At 44.2% G+C, this 22700-nt stretch overlaps 1 protein-coding gene across 1 annotated transcript in view; it reads left to right on the top strand.

The window, feature by feature from the left end:
* loxhd1a (lipoxygenase homology PLAT domains 1a) overlaps positions 1–22700 on the top strand; it is a 287997-nt gene that overhangs the window by 12479 nt on the left and 252818 nt on the right. The window contains exons 3-4 of the mRNA XM_041183529.1: positions 5247–5386; positions 11404–11544. Coding sequence (XP_041039463.1) covers positions 5247–5386; positions 11404–11544 — 281 coding nt within the window. The remainder of the gene's footprint in view (positions 1–5246; positions 5387–11403; positions 11545–22700) is intronic.

The following is a 22700-nucleotide window of genomic DNA, read 5'->3' on the forward strand; positions in this document are numbered from 1 at the left end:
ATCGACTGCACTCATGTGGCGCTTAAATCTCCGTGGCAGCAAGCAGTCCAGTATGTGAAGCACAAGGGCTTCAACTCAATGAATGTTCAGCTGGTGTGTGACCACCCAAACACATCCTGCAGGTCTGTGCACGATACCCAGGGAGCGTCCATGACTCCGTCCTCAGCAGTCTCAGATCCCTGACGTCTTCCAGGGTCCACAGATGCTGCAGGGTTGGCTCCTCGGGGACGTGGCTGATGATGCCCATGCGGCGGCCTCAGACTGCAGCAGAGAGACGGTGTAACGAAGCTCATGCTGCAATCTGGACTTCAGTGGAGCACACGAGTGGCATTTTGAAAATGAGATTCTAGTGCCTCAACAGGCCTGGTGGAGCACTGCAATACAGTCCCCAAAGGATTTTTTTTTTGTTTTTTTAATTCATTCATGGGGTGTGGGCTTCGCTGGCTGGGCCCTTCACTGGTGTCACGTGTTATCATTGCTTGCAGCGCGCTGCACATCCTGGTGGTGCAACCGGGTTAGGACCTGGCTGAGGAGGAGATGGAAGAGCTGCACGTCTCCTCCAGTGAGGAGGACATCGATGGGGACGAGGGTGGTTGAAAGGCACAGATGCTGGCGATGAGGCCATCGCAGTGGCCAGATGAGGCAGGCGTGCTCGTGAGGCCCCAGTAGCTGCAAGGTTCATGGAGCATGATGACGACATACAGTGAGGACACTCCATAGATCTTACATTGCATCTATGAATGTCTGCCTCCTGTCTGGCTGAGGTCAGCTCACTTGTGCTCTGTGATCAGGGTCATATCATGAAGATGCAGCCATGATACTTTAACAACACCTGATCCTTTACGCTTGAGAAGGTGATGGTGAGCAGCCTTCATCACCTGTCCCCTTCAGGACTACACCGTCACCAGTCACAGATGCTGAAGGGATGGGGACCAGCCCCACTTTAAAGATGCTGAGAGCACACAGAGAGAATGATGGAATTCTGTGACGCCTGCCCAGGACATTCTGGCAGCAATGACAAGCACCATCGAGGTGCAGGCATCAGTAATGTGTCAGTGACTGTGAAGCTGGACCATCACTTTGGTCTGAAGATTACACATGGCACAGGGAAGAGGCCCTGGACTGAGACACCTGCCTTCATCTTGTGCAGGAACCAAGGTTTCACATCTGAGCAACACAAACACTGCTCATTATATCAAGGAGCCATAGACAAGGAGACATACTTGGGAGTGTATTTACAATAGTGAACATTACGTACAGTGATTAGCACCTCTACCCAGGCTGTGCAACCACATCTTCATAACCTTCCTAACCATGCCGCTATGTCTTGGTGCTCCCCAGACACCAACAGCGGAGGTGGGGACAGCCTGCTAATTGCTGCCCCCTGTCTGTGATGACCTTGGCGGAAGTCCTCTGGAGGGCCAAGAGCTGGAGGAGTCCAGCCTGCTTTCAAAGTTCTGCTGTGTGGCAGTGGCACTCTTCCCAGCCCTCGGAACTGAAATTGCTGGAAGAGGGACTCGGATGGGCCGGCCGCTCCTGGAGTCACCTGGGTGGACGGTCCCTCCTCCCTATAAGTGCCCAAGGGCCCCTGGCTGGCTCCTTGAGAGAAATGGGCAGCTGGAATGAGTTTGTTCAAGATGCCCCGCTTCCCCCTCGCGTTGACACTGATGGATGGCAGCAAGCACCTGAACAATGGGGTGCAGCTCCTTCAGCAGTGCAGTGCCAATGCCCTGGACCAAGGTCTCCATGGTGTCTGCCATCCTACCAGTTGTAGGACCCTGTCCCTGGTCTAAAGGTTTTTGTCTTGGATATCAACAGCAGACACAACAACTTGGATGACATTTCAACAGAGGTTACACATCTTTATTAAAGCACTAAGCAACAGCACATACTCACGACAAGACTGGTTGCTTAGTTTCCCTGTGAGCCGGAGTCCGTCTCGGTGATCAATCACATGACGAATCCCCCGTGTGTGTCTTCTGAGCAACTGACCAAATTGCTCTAACCACTGCAACAGAATTGGTTCTGTGTACTCTTTCTTTATAGCTTTCTTTGCTGTGGCCCTGTGCCATACAAGGTAAAGCGTGCTTTTAACCTATTTAATTAGTTTTCAATTACATTAGTTTCTTTTCCCTTGTTCTTATGTTCTGGGCCTTTCACAAGGTCATGCTTGAAGGAATAGAACCAGCCTGACTCCGCTTTGTTATCTCAAACACTGTTATCGATCTCCAGAGCTGGGAGAAGGTGGCACACTTATAGCACCTTAATGAAGCTCAGTCTGCTCATCTTCCCCGGTACAAGCCCTCCTACAGTTTAAGTCATTTGCAGGACTTGCTGATTCTAGCAAGGCTTTCACTTGACTAAAATTACCCATTATGCTTTGTGTTTTGAGCCCACAGTGCAGTTCAGTACAGTTCTTTACATATCTTTGGTCTGGGTCTTTCTCATAGCTTGATGTTCCATGTTACCACCATGAGACAGACTCCACACACAGGGTTACACTACAACCGGTGTACACCAATTAATATAAAAGAAATAAAGAAACAATTATATTGTTAAAAAGCAACTGTACATTAAAAAGGTAAATAATATGTAGGCTTACAGAGTGTTGACCTCTGTGCGTTGCAACGCCAGCACTATCACCTCAGACTGAAAGCAAACGGACTCCTCCATCATGCCTTGCAAGCTGAGGAGTGCAGCAGACATCCCTTCCCGATGTTCCCCAGCTTGTCTTTGCAGCTGCAGCAACTGAGCTAGAACCGAGTCCAGAGGCTCATCATCTGACTCGGACTCAGCAGGTTCCTGGCCTCCAGCTGTTCTTCGAGTGCTGGCACCCTTAGATTTCCCTGCCTCCGCCTGCTGTGGATCAGATGGTGCAGTGTGCACTCCAGATTCTGACCCCAAGGCCAACCTAGGGCTAGGTCCCACCAAGGTGTGTGTCTCTGCACTGGTGGAGGATGTGTGTGAGCGCTGTGATGGGACTTCAATGTCAGTATCTGTGGATTCCTTTTCCAAGGTACCCTCGGGCTGGCGTTGCTGACCTGGCTCAGGGGCCGCCCTCGGCTGCTTCCTAGATGTACCTGCAATAAAAAAGAGAGATAATTAGTACATGGCAGTGGCCTATGAAACAGGACTCATCATTCACAGCATGGTTGTCTGATGGATGTTGCAGTGCAGGATCCTCACTTGGTAGAGCAGCACCAACCTCACCGTCTGCACAGGAACGGTCCAGATCCTTGCCGGCCAGCTGGATGGCTCTTTCTCAAAGGCTGTGGAGGACCTTGATGTCGGGCATTCTTCCCGCAGTCTGGGACGTCTCCCTTTTGTTGTGGGCTAGCTTATCTTTCTTGGAGGCAGATAGAGAGATTGTAAACAAGATGCCCGCCAGGCCAGGTGAGAAGGATGCGTGTCATGTGTGGAGTGGGAATGCTGCCATGGACGGCATGAGGATACAATGGGCAGGGGAGGTGAGGGTGTTTGTGAGAGAGTGGGTGGTGATGTCCCTTGAATTGGCAGTGAGTGAGGACCCTGTAGATGTGTGCTGGGTTTGTGAGTGTGTGAATTGAGAGTGATGAGGAGAGTAAGCCTGGCGGAATGGAAGAGATCATTCATCCTTTTGTGGCACTGGTTGGCTGTCCTCTTTTGCAGGGCATTGATGCTCACCCCCGCTGCCACCACCTCCCATGCTGGACTGGTGAGCTTGGTGGTTAGTCTCTGCCCAGAGCGGGGGTAGTGGACATCCCGGCAGGCTTCCACTGCACACTGCAGGTGCCCCAGAGAGGCATCACTAAATTTGGAGGCTGCCGTCCTCTTCCCTTTCGGGGCCACCTGTCACCTGGAGCAGTCCTGGTCTGTCGCTCAGGTGCGCTTTAAATATGGTGCCCGGAGCGAGGAAGCAATGAGGTCACGGCGTGGTGGGCAAATCAGACCTCACCTGCCAGCGATCCAGTGTGTTCCCCATGAATGCATTATTAATGAGGCGCAACGCACCAGGAAGTGGATGATACAGCGCAAAAAACCAACCATTGCAGTCGTCACAAATGCCATCGCACTTTGTGCAATTCAGGAAAAATTCCGCCTAATGTCTATCAACTATCAGCCTACTCACCTCCTTGAAGAATTCAACCAGGCTGGTAACACATGGCCTTCTTTTCCAGAAACATCCCTAGTAACCCCTTCTTTGTCAAGGTATGTCTTACAGGCTGGCCCTTCTCAAGATTTCCTATACCTGACATGAAGCTTTTAGTTTACCAATTCGGTCGCATAGTCCTTTTGGAATAAAAACAAAAATCTGCGGATGCTGGAAATCCAAAACAAAAACAGAATTACCTGGAAAAACTCAACAGGTCTGGCAGCATTGGCGGAGAAGAAAAGAGTTGATGTTTCGAGTCCTCATGACCCTTCCATAGAACTGAGTGATTCACTCAGTTCTATTGAAGAGTGATGAGGACTCGAAACGTCAACTCTTTTCTTCTCTGCCGATGCTGCCAGACCTGCTGAGTTTTTCCAGGTAATTCTGTTTTTGTTTTAGTCCTTTTGGAATATTGGTAGTTGCTTTTTTAAAGGTCAGTACATGAGTCTCCCTCCAATCCACAAAGTGATCATAGGCTCCAGAGCACAATAAAATATAGGAGCACGAGGCCCCATAGAACAGGCCCAACCTCTTTCAGCACCCTTGGATAAATATCATTCTGGTGAGCAGCTTGATCAGACCTGGGATCTTTATTCTCTCCAGAATTTCAATTGCTTCCGCTTTGTCATTTACAGCTTTAGCATCAACTACACTTTGCACTCATGATAACTGTAACTTAAATGGTGAATGAGCACAGCCTACAGGGTTGAAGATTAATGCAAAATGACTATTTAAAACCTCTGCCATGTTTTGGGAGTTTACTTGAATCTGCTCAGAGGAATCCTTCATCAACCTTCTGATGCCTATCCCAGGTCTCAGCAGTGAAATGACACAGAGTATGAGCCAGTTCCTATAATTCAGAATGTTTTGTACACCATGATCAGTAATACTTAAAACTTTGTTCTCTGTTGTGTTGAGATTCCATTGAGCACTATTTTTAGCACAGTTGTTAAGATGCTGGCGTTAAATTCTAATGTGTGCTACTTTAATAAAGTCATTCACTTTAAATAGGTTAATGACTTCATTAAAATGCCACACATGGGAATTTCGCATAAGAATGTTGATCAGTGTCTCAAATAGAGCATCCAAGATAATTTCCACTATGTGTTTACAGCACGGACTCTGGGCGCTGGCTGCAGATATAAGGATGACCGGATGGGCAGTTTACCTCCGTACAACGCTCTCAATGACCCACATCTCTTTGATTACCATTCCAAGAAGTTTGAGCTCCAGCTGCAGCCACGGTGTCCTTCTGTAAGCCTCTGACAATTTGTTGTTCTAGACAATCAGAGGGAAGCAAATAGCAACCAGTTATTAGAGTGTAAACCACAAAAAGTTATGTTGAAATTATGAATATCAGAAGGAGTCTGAAGTTGAACTCATGCCTTAGAATCACTGTCAGATAAGGCGTTGCTGGTTGGGAGGCGAGAGCCACAGAGCGTCCTGCAGTGGCCAGGATGATTTTTGTGAGACCAGACGGAGCAATCATGCAATTCATACTCTGTCCTGTAGAAGGCCAAAATTCCAAAAGACTCTTAGATGCACCTTAGGACTCCAATATGAACATTTAACGATGCTGCTGCTTAAATTGAGGCCCGTTTGAAAATTGCAACAGATGCCAGCAACATGTTTTCTTTTTAAATTTTGATCTGACTGTCACTCCTTTTGTGCTGATAATCCGGATTGATGATGATACTAAGATATTCAGTTTATGGGTAACAACGTGATACTGTTACTGAATTAGGCCTGGACTAATGCTGCCGAGGAGCAAGTTCAAATCTCACCAGCTCGGTACCTGGGAAATTTAAATTCAGTTGATTAAATAAATCTGGAATAGAAGGCTGCTAACAGTAACGGTGACCAGAAAACTATTAGACTGTAGTAAAATTCCATCTGGTTCACTAAAGTCCTTTAGGGAAGGAAATCTACCATTCTTACCTGATCTAGCCTACACATGTACACCTATATCACCATTCTTGCAATGATAATGCCATTCCTTCACTGTCACTGGGTCAAAATCCTGGAATCAATCCCCTTTTTGTTTATTTATTCATTCGCGGCATGTAAGGCCGGCATTTATTGTCCATTCCTAATTGCCCTTGAGAAGGTGGTGGTGAGTTGCCTTCTTGAACCGATGCAGGCCATATGATATAGGTACATCCACAGTGTTGTTAAAGAGGGAGTTCCAGGATTTTGACCCAACCACAGTGAAAGAACTGCAATATAGTTCCAAATCAGGATGGTGTGAGGTTTGGAGGAGAGTTTGAAGGTGGTGGTGTTCCCATGTATCAGCTGTCCTTGGCCTTCTAGGTGGTAGAGGTCGCGGGTTTGAAAGGTGCTTTTGAAGGATCAAGCCTTGGTGAGTTGCTGCAGTGTATCTTGTAGATGGTATACATCAATGCCACAGTGCACTGCACATACCCTGGGGCACTGTCCGCTCCCTGCAGCACTGACAGAGAAGTTTGTGCAGATGCTGCAGGAGTGCCAGTTTCCCATGTTTGATGCATTCAGGCATGTTACTGAAAGGAGAGAGACAGGCAAGCTGTATTTATTTTCTCTCATAAACTAAAGCAGAAGCTGTTTTGAATTATTCTTAACGTATGCAGTGGTGTGTTTTCCAAACCATTGGTTTGTGTGATCCAATTTACTAATAACCTGCAGCAAACTTGCATTACGATTAACTCAGAAGGTTAGTTTATTCCATATTCAAAACCCAGGGAATGAGTATTCACAACTTCCCACCCCACTACACACACTCAAAGTAGGGGGTGGATAGAAAAAAGAGTTTTACAACTATGAATATTGACAGAACAGGAACCACAGAAATTAATATTAGTTCACATAATTTCCAGAGTTTGAGAAGTCAAAATCCAGTGAGTGTTTCCTTCGTGGTGGGGTTCAGTTCAGTGGCCGGGATTTTCCGTGCCCATGGACATTGGGCGTGTTCAGTGGTGTGAGCAGATGGTGAGAAGGCCAAAAATTGATTTCACGACGTCATGAAACCAGTTTGCGATCGCCCGGGAAAATGCGCCGGTGCAGAACACGTCTTGATCAGTGTGATGTGCAGAAGTCGGGACTTATCCATCAGGGCTTTGCTCACATTGCAGACATCCAAGGAGCAGAAGATGCTGGAGCCCGACAGCACTGACACACTGGACGAGCGACCATGGCATGCTGGGTGGATTCTCATGGCCATGGCTGTACTGCGAAGCAGCTCATGGAAGTTGGAAAGTCACCATTGATGCTCACAATGTATGATGGTCGAGGAAGATCTAGGATTGACTGGGAGAGGAAGAGGTGTCGGGGGGGGGGGGGGATGAGGTTGAGGGGGGTTGATGAAGGTGCCGGGAGGTGAGGTTGGGAGGGGGGAGGAAGGGATAATGGGGGAGAAAATAGCAACTGGGAACGTAGGTATAATGGGGGGTGGTGGGGGTGGTGTGGAAGGTATAAGGGAAGGAGTTCGAAGGAGGGAAGGAGTTCGAAGGGGAGAAGGAGTCCAATGGGAGGAAGGGGTGCAGAGAGGAGAGGGAGTCCAGAGGGAGGAAGGAGTGCAGAGAGGAGAGGGAGTCCTGGGGTAGGAAGGAGTAAGAGTGGAGGAAGGAGTAAAGCTGGAGGAAGAAGTGAGGGTGTCTGAGGGAGTCAGGAATGGGAATGAATAAGGCTGGAGAAAGAAGTGAGACTGGAGGAAGTGGTAAGGCTGGGGGAAGGAGTCAGGAGGGAGGAAGGACTAAGGGTGGCGGAAGAAGTAATGGTGTCTGAGGGACTCAGGAAGCAGGAGACACTAAGTGAAGGTATAGTCCAGGAGGAGTGGGTGGACTAAGGGGGGGAAGGGGAACCGGGGTAAAGGGCTTTTGGGGTGGGGGGAAGGTGGGCTTCTTGGGGGGGAGAGGTCCAGCGGGGTGGAAGAGTTCTGGGGGGCCAGGAGTCTGGAGGGAGGGATGTCCAGGTGAATGTGCAAGGGAGGGATATGATGGGTTCATGACTACCTCCTGGAGAGCAAAGTGAGGGTGGGCATAGTATGAGGGAATGGTGAGAATGACTGAGGGCAGAATGAGGCGGTAGGGTGGGAGGGAGAGGGTTCGACCGTGGTGGTAGAAAGGACGGCGAGGATGGTTGGTGTCGACTCGGAGGCAGACATGGACCCTGGGAGTGGGAAGGAGGAGGTCGAGGAAATGAATGTGGATGAGGGTGGGATTTTTGGGAAGGAAGGGAACGTGCATGTTCACCTGGACATTCCCGAAAGAAAAGGGTTGTGGCTGGGAGGTCACGGAAGGAGCTGGAAGGTGATGCCAGGGGGGATCAACTGTGATGGGGGGAAAGGAAATGGGTGACTAGGGGAAGGGAAAAGACAGGGGCGCACACGAAAACCGAATCCAGGCCATGCTGGAAAGTAAAATCGAAAGTGAGAGTCATGGTGGGCGAGATCAGGTGCTGCATGGGAGTGTAATCATTGGGTGGGTGAAGATGTAGGTCAGCTCAGATGGACAACTGAAAGCGAACCCCAGCAGGCAGCATTGAAAATACTCAGGACACTGAGGTGAGTATGATGCGCGTGCGTGGGAGAGTGCTGGCACGAGACTCCGAAAGGCAAACTCAGCTTATTCAACCCCGCAAAGTCCATCTGACTAACATTTTGGCACTTGTGCCAAAATTGGGAGAGCGCCTTCGAGACTAGTCATGCAACAACCTGACTTATTCATGCTGCATTGTACCTTTCAGTTAATCTCTGGGTATGTCTTGTCCAACTGGCAAAACTGATTGATCAGAGGTGGTGGCATAGTGGTAATTAGTTGGAAGAGAGTTGCCCTGGGAGGCCTCAATATTGACTCTGGACCCCATGAAGTCTTATTGCAACAGGTCAAAAATGTACAAGGCAACCTCCTGCTGGTTATCACCTACCGCCTTCTCACAGCTGATGAACGAATACTCTTCCATGTTGAACACCACTTGAAGGAAGCACTGAGGATATTAAGGGCACAGAATGTACTCTGGGTGGGGGACTTCAATGTCCATAACCAAGAGTGGCTTGGTAGTACCACCACTGACTGAGCTGGACGAGTCCAAAAGGACATAGCTGCTAGACTGGGTCTGCGGCAGGTGGTGAGAGAACCAGCAAGAAGGAAAATCTACTTGACCTCATCCTCACCAACCAGCTTGTCACAGATGCATCTGTCCATGACATTTTCGGTAGGAGTGACCACCGCACAGTTCTTGCAGAGACTAAGTACTGACTTCATGCTGAGGATACCCTCCATCATGTTGTGTGGCAGTACCACCATGCTAAATGGGATAGATTTCGAACAGATCTAGCAACTCAAAACTGGGCAAATGAGGTGCTGTGGGCCATCAGCAGCAGCAGAATTGTACTTGAACACAATCTGTAACCTCATGGCCCGGCATATCCCCTCCTCTACCATTAGCATCAAGTTGGGGGATCAACGCTGGTTCAATAAGGATAATAGGAGAGCATACCAGGAGCAGCTCCATGTATACCTAAAAATGAGGTGTCAACCTGGTGAAGTTTCAGAATTACATGCATGCTAAGCAGCAAAAGCAGCATCCTGTGGACAGAGCAAAGTAAACCCACAACCAATGGATCAGATCTGAGCAACGTCCAGTCTTGAATGGTGGTGGAGAATTAAACAACTGACAGCAGGAGGGGCCTCCATGAGTATCCCCATCCTCAATGATGGGGGACGTCAGCACATTAGTGCAAAAGACAAACCTGAAACATTTGCAACCATCTTTAGCCAGAAACACTGAGTGGATCATCCATCTCGGCCTTCTCCTGAGGTTTCCACACTCACAGATGCTAGACTGTAGAGAATTAGATTCATTCCACACTAAATCAAGAAACGGCTGAAGGCATTGGATAAAGTAAAGGCTATGGACCCTGACAGTATTCCAGCAATAGCACTGAAGATTTGTGCTCCGGAACTAGCCACACCCATAGCTGCATCCAATACAGTGACAACACTGGCACCTATCTGGCAATGTGGAAAATTGCCCAGGTATATGTCCTGTCCACAAAGATCAGGACAAATCAATTTGGCAATTACCAATTTTGCAATTACCACTCCATTAGTCTACTGTTGACCATCAGCAAAGTGATGGGAGGTATCATTGACAGTAGTATCAAGTGGCACTTACTCAGCAATAACTGCTCACCAATGCTCAGTTTGGGTTCCACCAGGGCCAGTTGGTTCCAGGCCTCATTAAAGCCTTGGTCCAAACATGGACAAAAGAGCTGAACTCAAGAGATGAGGTGAGCATTACGCCCCTGACATCAAGGCAGCATTTGACTGAGTGTGGTATCAAGGAGCCCCAGTAAAATTGATGTCACTGGGAATCAATGTTCAATGGAACAGATATGTACACAAGTTAAAAGATGTCCTTTAGCAAAGAGAAAATGCAAAAAGGAATTGGTGATTATTAACCATTTGTTGAAAGCTTCTGATTAATGTGAAATATACAGTTTATCTCATGTTAACATTTTGAGGACATCGGGTTCTAAGCTGAAGGGGAAATTTTCATTTTTATCGCTGAATGATCCAACAGCTCATTTCATACTTCTTCTGATTTTTTTTCCACAATGGCCTTTAGATTGCTCTCACCCATTTTTCACCCTGTGATACAAAGGAAAATTACCGCTAAGTGAATGTAACCTTGTATAGAAGTCTACTGAGGCCACATTGGGAATATGAGGTGCAGTTTTGAGCCCCTTGCCTCCAAAAAAAGGTCTTTGATGCATTGGACAAAGTTGAGGGAAGTGTAACAAGCATGATTCTGGGGCTTGATCCTTTCAGATTGCATTGAACCTGCTTTCACTGAATAAAAGAAAATTAAGAGAATATAATGTTTAAGGTCTTTAAAGTTCTCAGGGCCTTAGGTGTAAAGGTACTCTAACTTCTACTCATTGCAAAACTGCAAAGGCATGAGTACAAAACTGAAGCACCTCAAGCATGAGTAAGAAATTATTCCTGGAAAATGATTAATATAAAATATTGTTGGTTGTAAAGTTAGATAAATAGCTTTGGGGGCAGGGAAAAAAACTTTACAAAAATCTCCTTCCAAAAGAATAAATACATTGAAAAGAATTCACAGGGCAGGGTTTTTTGAGCCTGTGGAAGGAACTTGATAATTGAAATGGCCTTTGCAAGTTCCTTACAATATTCTTATAGGTCTGCTTATCTTGACAAAAGCAGTATCATGATGTAAATAAAGTAACTTATACAAACATGTAATAGATTTTGGTTCATTGTGATGTTCAGCGTCCTAGGAGTGCCATGCATCCAAGGTCACCTAGCTCTCGAAATAGCCATTCCAGGCTTGGCTCTGTAGTAGATGGTGACATTTTGTACAAAGTGATGGTGAAGACAGGGCAGAAAAAAGAAGCAGGCACTAATGCAAAGGTGAGTTCATTCTGATCAACTCTCAGCAGATGATTTATTCACATATGTCAGTGATAATAGCCTACAATAAGAAATTACACCAGAAATGCTTTTTCTATGGATGCTTCAATACTCCATGGCCTTCAACTGGAGTATACATGTCCTCCACAGGTAACTTTTTTTCTGTTAGATGCTTACATGAGTGGTAATGGTTTGCCCTCACTTTGGATAGATTCCCTGGTGGTCAAGTGGTAAGGATTCAGTGCTTTCGCTGCCAGGGCCTGAGTCTAATTCCTGGTCAAGAAATAACTTTTAGCGGTTCAAGCATGTGGTTCACCACTGCCTTCTCAAGGGCAGTTAGGGATGGGCAATAAATACTGGCCTTGCCAGCAACACTCGCATCTCATGAAAGAGAGAGAGAAAAAAATTGCACCAAGGCTGATGCAGAAATCGTGAGTCATTCGTGATTTTACCAATCAGGTTTAATCACTGATAAAATCTCAGCAAATGATTTAATGAGTATTGTCCTTAAGAAAAAAGCTTTATCAAAACATTTTCAAAGCTTACAATCAGAAACCAATTTTTATTAGGCTGCATGTTGATGACCTTGCTTTTATTATCATACCATCACCTGTACTCAGGTGCTGCGTTTGTAGCAGCAACTGTAGAATTCTGTCCATCATGTATGGAATATATTTGATAGAAACCAGTCTAAGGGCATGCTTTCTCAAAAAATGTGTAATTTTGAATGTTTAAAAATTAATTTACGGGATGTGGGTGTTGCTGGCTAGGCCAGCATTTATTGCCCATCCCTAATTATCCTTGAGAAGGTGATGGTGAGCTGCCTTCTTGAACCGCTGCAGTCCCTGTGGTGTAGGTACACACACAGTGCTGTTAGGGAGGGAGTTCCAGGATTTTGACCCAGCGACAATGAAGAAACAGTGATATATTTCCAAGTCAGGATAGTGATTGACTTGCACTTTCTTTCATACTTTTGTTGTGAATACGTAAACATTTCTGGTGTGTTAAAATAAAACTATATTCCTGACTAGGCTTAAAATTAACAATGAATATTGTGGTGATCTGTAACACTTACTTTTACCAAGTCACTATTATTTTGGATCCTAGAAATTAGTGCTTTTGATATGAATGTGATTTTCCTCATATTGACATCCATGGAATAAAAATCGGCTGAGATTTTGCTATCACCTGGTTTACATTATATAGCCAAATTACCCCATTAATTTTACTTGCATGTTTTTATTTGAGTAGCAAATATTGCTTATGTCATCCCTTGGGCAAAACAGTCATTCAGAATATTTACTGTTTTGTTCTCATCCTCATTTACAGCTTTCCTGGTCGTCATCTCTTCCCTGACTTTCGTCTTGCTGAGGTGGTTCTGAATATTTGGTTACTGTTATGCTTCACTGTCCTGTTATGTTCATTTTCCAGTTCTCTCCTTGCTCTATGATTAACATGTTGCTGCAATCTTATTCATTCGTTCTAGTGAGCCCATTCCTTTTTTCCCTGACAGATTTGTACATGCCACTTTCCCAATTTTCCCCATTTGTTATTGTTTTGCTGAACCATTATGGATCATATTGGAGTTTAATCCGAGTTTGTTTGTTTTGGAAATTATTTATCTCATATTATCAACATTACACTTTAAAGGTACTTTTCTTCCAAAGAACTGTTATTGAGCATCCATCTATTTGCTTTCATTTTTCCTTTATTGCACTGAATTTAACCCTTTTGAAATTTTACTGGCTTCTGATCTTAAGCTACTTCTGACTCCCCAAACACGTCAAATATCGTCATTCTGTGGTTGCTGCCCTCCCCACTTTCCCGGGGTGCTGACATCAAATTCCATATATTTTTGGGGTTATTTATGAATATCAGATCAAGATGAGCCTCACTTCTTGTGCCTTTCTTAATGCACCAGGCCAAGGAGTAGTCAACAACGACATCCACCAAGCCCATTTGTCTCTGTTGATTCTGACAGCAGCTGTGATTTAGAAATTTAGAATTCTCAGTCTAACTGACCTTGTGTGCATTGCAAATATACAAGCAGGAGACTGGTAGCTGCATTGTCACTGGCCCTCATTATAATGTATGTAATTGAATTTGACTGGGACTCAACGCGTGGATCATGCAAGGAGCCAAAAAAATGGCGGATAATTTAAAGAGATGAACTTTGGGGTAGAAAACAGATTCTACCTCAATTCGCCGTGATTCATCCACCAATTATTTAATGGAATAAATGCTGGTCTAGCCAGCGAAGTCTACATCCCTTGAATGAATGAAAAAAAAGATCGTTTTGGAATTTCTAGTCTTGTGTACATGTGGAAGTAGGAGAGAGGGTGCAAACTAATAATAATGACCTAAGTCAAATATGCCTCAAATAGTTCTTTTGGAGATAACAGAATATGTAGTGCTGCCAACTGTCTTCCTGAAATGTCCTCTGAAGAATTTTTGCAGTTAGTTTGCTTAAAAGGATCATAGGGTTTTACAGCACAGAAGGAGACTGCTTAACCCTCAACCCTGTGCTGGCTCTCTAATGAGCAATCTGTTTAGCCCTCTTCTCCTTCCTTTTCCTTACCGAATGCTAGAGCATACTTGAAGGACTATATGGCCTACTTCTGCTTCTGTTTTTATGCCTTTATTTTCTTAAGTTTTTCCACGTGCAATTATATTTTTTTCAAATATGTATCCACTAATTCAATATAGATTTTGAAATGACTTACAAACACTATAGGTCTTCAAATATCATGTGAAAATAATACTGTTGTGTATAAAAATATCACTCGTTCTTCTTTAAACTGTTCCACGAACAGTTATGTTTATCTTTTTTTGAATTATGAAAAGCTGAACGATGAAAGGATAAACTCAAAAATAGGTCAAATGCTCCTTTGAACTCTATTTGTCTACCCTGTACGGCATTGCTCTACCGAACTTTCACCATCCTCTTCATGTCTTTATCCAGAATTTCTTTCAAGTCTAACCCACCTCAAACCTCACCTCTCCAATACTCCAATCAGATCTGGCTTCTCCAATATTTACTTCAACTACGATTTCTCCAAAACTCAAATTAGATCTGACTTCATCAATATTCAATTCAGCCATGACTTCTTCAATACTGAAATCAGGCCTGACTTCTCCAATACTCAGGTCAGAGCTGACATCTCCAATAGCAGGCCTTACTGCTAAATGACTCCCCTTAGGACTGACAGCTACAGGGTTTCTTTGGGAAGTCATTTCGCCAGGTCTATCCATATTTATTTTCTTCATGCCTTTTTGAAGATGCTCATCTGCTACGGCTGCAAATGAGCTTTCCAGGTTTTTATTCTTCGGGCCTTCTTCAGAATTGAATAGAGGTGCGGCTGATTCATGCATTCCATCAAAAGGATTCCCATCAAATATGTTGCCTAAAATATTCTCTTGATGTCTGTGTGGCACAGGACTCCCTTCAAGCATGGTTTCTGTAGTATTGTCATTGAGTCTGACCTCTATGTGCCTCCTCTGAGGTGGGTCTGCTCCAGGGGCCTGACTAGATTTGACTTCTGCAAGACTCTCGTAGATTCTGACATCTTCAGGGCTATTGCAATATGACTCTACTGGTTCATTTCCAAGCCTGACTGCTTCAGAACAACCCAGAGGAGCTAATGTCACCGCTTCATATTTGACTTCTACACCATCGCCTCCAAGATTGATTTCTTCAAAGTCATGCAGGGTTGATTTTTTCAGATCTTCTCTTGGACTCCTATCGGATCTAACAATTGTCAAACTCTCATCGGGGCTGACTTTTAGAGGAATCTCTTGATATTTTCTTCGTATGGGACTATCAAGGTTTTGCCTCCTCATGGACTCTCTACTCTCCTCACGTCGGATTGCCAAAGGACTATAAACATTTGAATTTTTTTGATGCGGTCTCACCATAATTGAACTTCCCTGATGACTGACTGCAGCAAGGCTCAGATTTGACTTCTTCAGGTCTTCATCAGAACTCCATTGATCTGACATTGTACCAAGGCTACTTGGAGAATCAGCTCCAGAAGGACTGACTGGTGATGCGCCTGATTTAGGATCACCTACAGGCTTGACTGCCACGGGACCTTGTTGAGATTTGAGAGTGGTAGCACTCTCGTGGTGTCTGACCTCGGTGTGAAACATCTGAGGTGTGCTTCCTACAGAAACATCTTTAAATACAATATCTGTGTGACTCTGACTGAGGCTGACATCTACAAGATAATTGAGATTCGACACCTTTGAGTTGTCTCCAGGTGTTATCTCCACTGGATTCTCCTGATATTTGCCTATTACAGGAATTTTGTCTCGGTTGAATTCTACTATACCATGCAGCTTTGATTTGTTTAGTTGCTGTTCAGAATTCTCATGTGATCTAACTGGCATAATATGCTCATTAGGATTGGCATCTGAAGGGCTCTCCCAATACTCTCTTGCTACAGGATTATTAAGATTCAGGTTTCTCAAGTCTGCGCTGCCCTTCGGTGTAATGTTTATAGATCTATCCACACTTGATTTCTCCAGATCACTGGTAGTACTTTCTGGTGTTATTGTGACAATACTCCCCTGAAGAATGCCAGCTAGATGTGTCTTCAGATTTGACATGTTCAGTTCTTCACCAGAACTCCACTGAGGTGCATCTGCACCAAGATTTCTCTTGGAAGCAGTTGCAGAAGGATTCCCAAATGGTGTCGTTGGACCCTCTCGAGGCATGAATTTTGTAGGATTCTCACTAAGTTTGAAATGACTCCTATGAGAAACATGTGCAAAATTGATGTCCGCATAACTCCTCTTGAGGCTGATAGCTTCAGGAATACTCAGAATTGATGTTTCTGAGTCATTTCTGGACATAACTTTTGTCAGACTCTCCCATGGTGCCTCGACTACAGAAATATTATGTTGTCTGACTTTTGCTATATCATCCATGTTTAAATTGTTTAGTTCCTGTCCAGAATTCACACGGGATCTAACTATCGTAAGACTATCTTCAGAATTGACTTCCCAAGGACTCACTTGATATTTTCCTGCTGCAGAACTATTAAGATCGAACTCTCCCAAGTTGTTACTCCACTTAGGAGCAACATTTATAGAAGTAAACAACTTGGGCGGTCTCATATCTTGTCTAGTAGCACTTTCTGGTGTTATCATAACACCGCTCTGCTGATGACTGACTGTTCCAAGATTGTGCTGATGTGACTTTTTCAGTTCTTCACCCGAACTCCACTGAGTCGCATCTGAAGCAAGACTTATCTCAGAAGCAATTGCATCAGGACTCCTGAATGGTGATCCATCTTGAGGACTAACCTCAGGTTTGCGTGCCATAGGACTCTCTTGAGGAATTAATTTTGTAGAACTCCCATTGAATCTGACATCTCTGTGACTTCCCTGAGTTGCGCTTACTACAGAAGCACGTGTAAAATTGAGGTCTGCATGACTCACATTGAGGCCAACAGCTTCAGAAACACTCAAACCTGATGAATTGGAATCATCTTCAGACATAACCTCCAGAGGATTCTCCTGTGGTTTCTCCACTCTAGAAATATTTTCTTGTTCAACATCTTCAATGATGGACTTGTTCAGTTGCTGTCCAGAATTCTGAAGGGATCTAACTGTTGTAAGACGCTCTTCAAAATTGACTTGCAAAGAACTCTCCTGAGATTTTCCTCCTCCAAGACTATTAATGGTCAGCCTTCTCAGGTCTGTACTCCTCTTGGGTGTGACATCTATAGGACTGCCCATATTTGATGTCCTCAGATCTTCTATAGGGGACATTTCTGGGCTTATTGTACCAACTCCGTCCTGAAGGCTGCCTTCTATATGTCTCTTCAGATTTGACTTCTTCATCTCTTCATCAGAATGCCACTGAGCTGATGTTACATCTAGACTACTTTGGGAATCAAGTACAGAAAGACTCCCTGGTGATGAGCCTGATTTTGGATTACCTTCAGGTTTGAGTGCCACCGGATCTTGCTGAGATTTTAACTCTGTAGAACCCCCATGGCTTTTAACCTCAATTTGACTCATCTCTGGTGTTCTAGGTATGGGGGCATTAAGGCTAACATTTACAAGATGATCAAGAATTGACAACTGTGTGTCATCTACAGATGTAGGATTCTCCTCAGCTTTCTCCACTTCAGCAATTTCCTTTCTGCTGGCTTCTACTCTACCATAAATGTTTAAATTGTTTAATTGCTGTCCAGAATTCCCATTAGATCTAACTTTTGCAAGATCTTCTTCAGAATTACTTTCCAAAGGAACCCCTCGATATGTTCTTGCTATAGTACTGTTAAGATCAAGTTTTCTCAGGTCTGTGACATTTATAGAACTATCCATGCTCGATTTCTTCAGATCTTCAGGAGATCTTTCTGGTGTTATTCTTACTCTGCTCCCCTGATGACTGACTGCTCTAAGACTCTTCAAATTTGACTTTTTCAGTTCCTCATCAGAACTCCACTGAGGTGTACCTGCTCCAAGGTTTTCTTCAGTAACAGTTGCAGCAGGATTCCCAAATGCTTCGTTACCTTTAGGACTACTGTCAAGTTTGAGTGCCATCAGATTCTCTTGAGGCATAAATTTTGTAGGATCCTCATTGAGTTTGATGTCTATGTGACTCCCCGAAGGTGTGTTTACTACAGAAACATGTGCAAGATTGATGTCCGCATAACTCCCCTTGAGGCTGGTAGCCTTAGGAGTACCCAGAGTTGAAATTTTGGAGTCATTTCTAGACATAACTTTTGTCTGTCTCTCCCATGGTGCCTCGACTACAGAAATATTATGTTCTCTGACTTTTGATAGATCATCCATGTTTAAATTGTCTTGATTCTGTCCAGAACTCACACGGGATCTAACTATCCTGAGACTATCTTCAGAATTGACTTCCCAAGGACTCGCTTGATATTTTCCTGCTGCAGAACTATTAAGATCGAGCTCTCCCAAGTTGTTACTCCACTTAGGGGTGACATTTATAGAAGTAACCAACTTGGGCGGTCTCATATCTTGTCTAGTAGCACTTTCTGGTGTAATTGTAACACCACTCTGCTGATGACTGGCTGTTCCAAGGTTGTTCTGATTTGACTTTTTCAGTTCTTCACCCGAACTCCACTGAGGCGCACCTGAAGCAAGACTTATCTCAGAAGCAATTGCACCAGGACTCCCGAAAGGTGATCCATCTTGAGGACTAACCTCAGGTGTGAGTGCCATAGGACTCTCTTGAGGCAGTAATTTTGTAGGAGTCTCAGCGAATCTGCCATCTATGTAACTCTTCTGAGGTGTGTTTGCTACATGAACATGCTTAGGACTGATGTCCACATGACTCTCATTGAAACTGACATCTTCAGGAATACTTAGACCCGATATATCGGAGTCATCGCCAGATATAACTTCTATTGGATTCTCTTGCATTTTCCCAGCCACAGAAATATTATGTCTGACTTCTACTATACTGTCAATGTTTGCATTGTTCAATTTCTGCCCAGAATTCCCAAGGGACCTATCTGGAGTGAGGGGCTCATCAGTTTTGATTTCCATCAAACTCCCCTGATATTTTTCTGCAACAAGGCTATTAACGTTTTGCCTTCTCAGGTCTGTACTGTCCTCAGGTATAACTTCGAAAGCAATATTCTTATTTGATGTTCTCAGATCTTCTCTAGGAGAACTTTCTGGCCTCATTTTAACAATGTTCTCCTGACGACTGCCTGCTATAAAACTCTTCAGCTTTGACTTCTTCAGGTCTTCATCAGAACTCCATTGAGCTGGTGTTGTACCAAGGCTACTTTGAGAATCAAGTGCAGAAGGACTCCCTGGTAATGAGTCTGATTTAGGACTATCTTCAGATCTGACAGGCAACAAATCTTGTTGAGATTTAAATATGTTAGGATTCTCATGGTGCCTGACCTCTCTGTGACTCACCTGAGATGTGTCTCCTGTAGGAACATGTTTAAGCTTGTCATCTGTGGGAATCTGATTAACGCTGATATCTACACGATGATTGTGATTTAACATAATTAAGTCATCACCAGACATAACATCTATAGGATTCGCCTGAGGTTTCTCCATGACAGGAACGTCCTTTTGGCTCACTACCCTCCCAGGAATATTTGAATTGTTCAGTTGCTGTCCAGAATACCTATGGGATTTATCTGTTTTAAGACCCTCTTCATAATTAACTTCCAAAGGGCTTCCATGATATTTTCTTGCTGCAAGACTATTAAGCTCTAGCCTTCTCAAGTCTGTACTCTGCTTAGGTGTTGCATTCATAGAACTATCCACACTTGATTCCTTCAAATCATCTCTTGTGGTCCTTTCTGGCATTATTGTAATTTTGCTCACCTGATCACTGTCTGTTGCAGGACTATTCAGTTTTGACTTCTTCAGTTCTTCATCAGACCTCCACTGAGGAGTACCTGGACTAAGACTTCTTTCAGAAGCAGTTTCACCCACACTCCCTGACAATATGTCTCCTTCAGGACTAACCTGTTCCATCAGAGTCTCTTGAAGCACAAATTGTATAGAACTGTCTTTATATCTGACATTTATGTAACTGAACTGAGGTGAGTTTGCAAAAGAAACATGTTTAGAATTGATGTTCACTCCACTTTCATTGCGGCTGGTGTCTTTGGGAATACTGAAACCTGATATATTCTCCTGAGGTTTCTCCACTGCAGAAGTATAATCTTGATTGGCTTTGACTACACCATGAATGTTTGAATTGTTCAGTTGTGTTTCCGAATTCCCATGGGATCGAACTGTTGTATGACCCTCCTCAGAATTGACTTCCAAAAGATTATCCTGGGATGTCCTTGCTATTGGGCTATTATGATCTAGCTTTCTCAAGTCAGTACTTCCCTGAGGTGTGATTTCTAAAGAGCTATCCTCATTTGATTTCTTCAGATTGTGTCCAGTAGATGTTCCTGGTGTTTCTGTAACTACACTTGCCTGATCATTGCCTGCTTCAATATTCTTAAGTTTTGACTTTTTCAGTTCTTCATCAGAACTCCACTGAGGTACGTTTGCTCCAGAAACATGGCTAGGATTGATTCCCACATGATTTTCATTGGGGCTGACATCCTCAGAACTCTTCAGATCTGAGAAATCAGAGTCATCTCCAGACATCCTTTCTATAGAATTCTCCTGCAATTTCTCCACTGCAGAAAGATCATCTTGTTGAATGTCTACTATACCATGAATGTTTGAATTGTTCAGTCGTGATCCAGATTTCCCATGGGCTCTAACAATCATATGGCTCTCTTCAGAACTGACTTCCAAAAGACTATTCTGATATTTTCTTTCTACGCGACTGTTAAAATTTGGCTTTCTCAAGTCTGTACTCCCCTGAGGCGTCACATCTATGGCACTATTTACACTTGATTTCTTCAAATCACTACGAGTATTTTCTGTTGTTATGCTAATGTCGCTCCCCTGATGACTGACTGTTGCAAGATTCCTCAGATCTGACTTATTCAGCTTTTCATCAAAACTCCACTGAGCTGTGACTGCACTAAGACTACCTTGATGATCAAGTACAGAAGAACTCCCTGATGATGAGCCTGCTTTATCTTCAGGTTTGAATGTCACAAGATGCTCTTGCAGTTTGAATTTGGTAGGATTCTCATGGCATCTGTCCTCTGTGTGACTCATCTGAGGTTTATCTCCCTTGATGCCTATGTGACTCTGATTGAGGCTGACATCAACAAGATGATTCAGATTTGATGGCTGTGTATCATCTCCAGATGTAACATCCATAAAATTTTCCTGAGGTCCCTCCACAACAGGAATTTTGTCTCGGTTATCTTCTATCACAATGTAAATGTTTGAATTGTTGATTTTCTGTAGGGTTCCAATGGGATCTAACTGTGTCAGACTCTCTTCAGAATTGGCTTCAAAAGTACTCTGATGTTTTCTTGCTACAGCCCTGCTTTTAGGTTCGATTACCACTTGACGCTTGAATTTAGTAAAACTCTGATAGAGTCTGACCATGATGCTCAGATTCTTTCCAGAACTCCCAAGTGGCACGACTACAGTGTTGACCTCTAGAGGCCCACCCTGATAACTGCTTCCTGCAGAAGTATCAAGATTTAAGTTCTGTCGGTGTTCTGCTGTACTCCTGTTGCATGTGGCTGTGTTAACACTCCAATGATGGCTGGCTGCCAGAAGGTTATCCATACTTGACTGTAGTTCTCCCCCTGAATCTTCAACTGTGACTGCAGCATCACTGACCTGAGAAGTGACTGCTGGAGGAGTAACAAGGTTTGAATTCATTGAGTATTTTCCATGACACATGGAGGATGTGGTTGCTACAGGGTTCTCTTGTGGTCTGACTGCAGTAGGACACTTTTCCTGATTGACTTCTGCAGGGGTCTGTAATTGCTCCTTTTTGGAGGCTTCTTTTGGCCTTATTGATAGGTTATTCCGATAGCTGCTGACTTCCTTTTCATTAGCCAAGTTTGGCATTTCAAGGTCTTCTTCAGTACATTCCTGACATCTAAAAATCGTTAAGCATCTTTCAGAACCAGCTTCTAAAGAGCTCCCATGTGGTGTAACAGTGCCAGATTTAATGAGGTTTGATGTCTGGCCTTCTCTAAAATCATTTTCAAGTCCAGCTGCCATCATACTTTGCTGAGGCTTAACTTTTATAGGACTGTCACAAAGTCCAACCGTTATTGGATACCCCTGAGTGTCTTTTAGCAGGGCTTCTCCAGAACACTCTACATGTGGCACTGACATAGAACTTCCATGAGAATCAAGTGATAAAGGACTAATGGTTGGTCTTAAATCTGCGGTACTCACACATGGATTGACTGATATGGGATTCCCACTAATTCCAGGTGGTTTGCTAGCCAGATTTGGCTTTGGATTTTTTATAAGTTTCCCCTTAGGTTGGATTTTTAGAACATTTCCTTCAGTAGTTGTTTCTGATGGAAGAATGATAGTTATAGAAATATTGATAGCTGCCTTCAGGCCTTCTTCAGGATTCCCTGTAGTGGTGACTGAAACTGCGTCCTGGGGTTTGAATTCTACACGATTCCCATTGAGTCTACCTTGTGAAGGCTGTCCATCTACAACGCCCTCAGTGGGAATGATAATTGCGCCACTGTTCTGAAATCCATCTTCCAAAGGATTCCTTTCAGGATTCACTTCCATAGGATTGTCGTGGC

Source organism: Carcharodon carcharias, chromosome 1 (assembly GCF_017639515.1).
Source record: "Carcharodon carcharias isolate sCarCar2 chromosome 1, sCarCar2.pri, whole genome shotgun sequence".
In the NCBI taxonomy this organism is placed as follows: Eukaryota; Metazoa; Chordata; class Chondrichthyes; order Lamniformes; family Lamnidae; genus Carcharodon; species Carcharodon carcharias.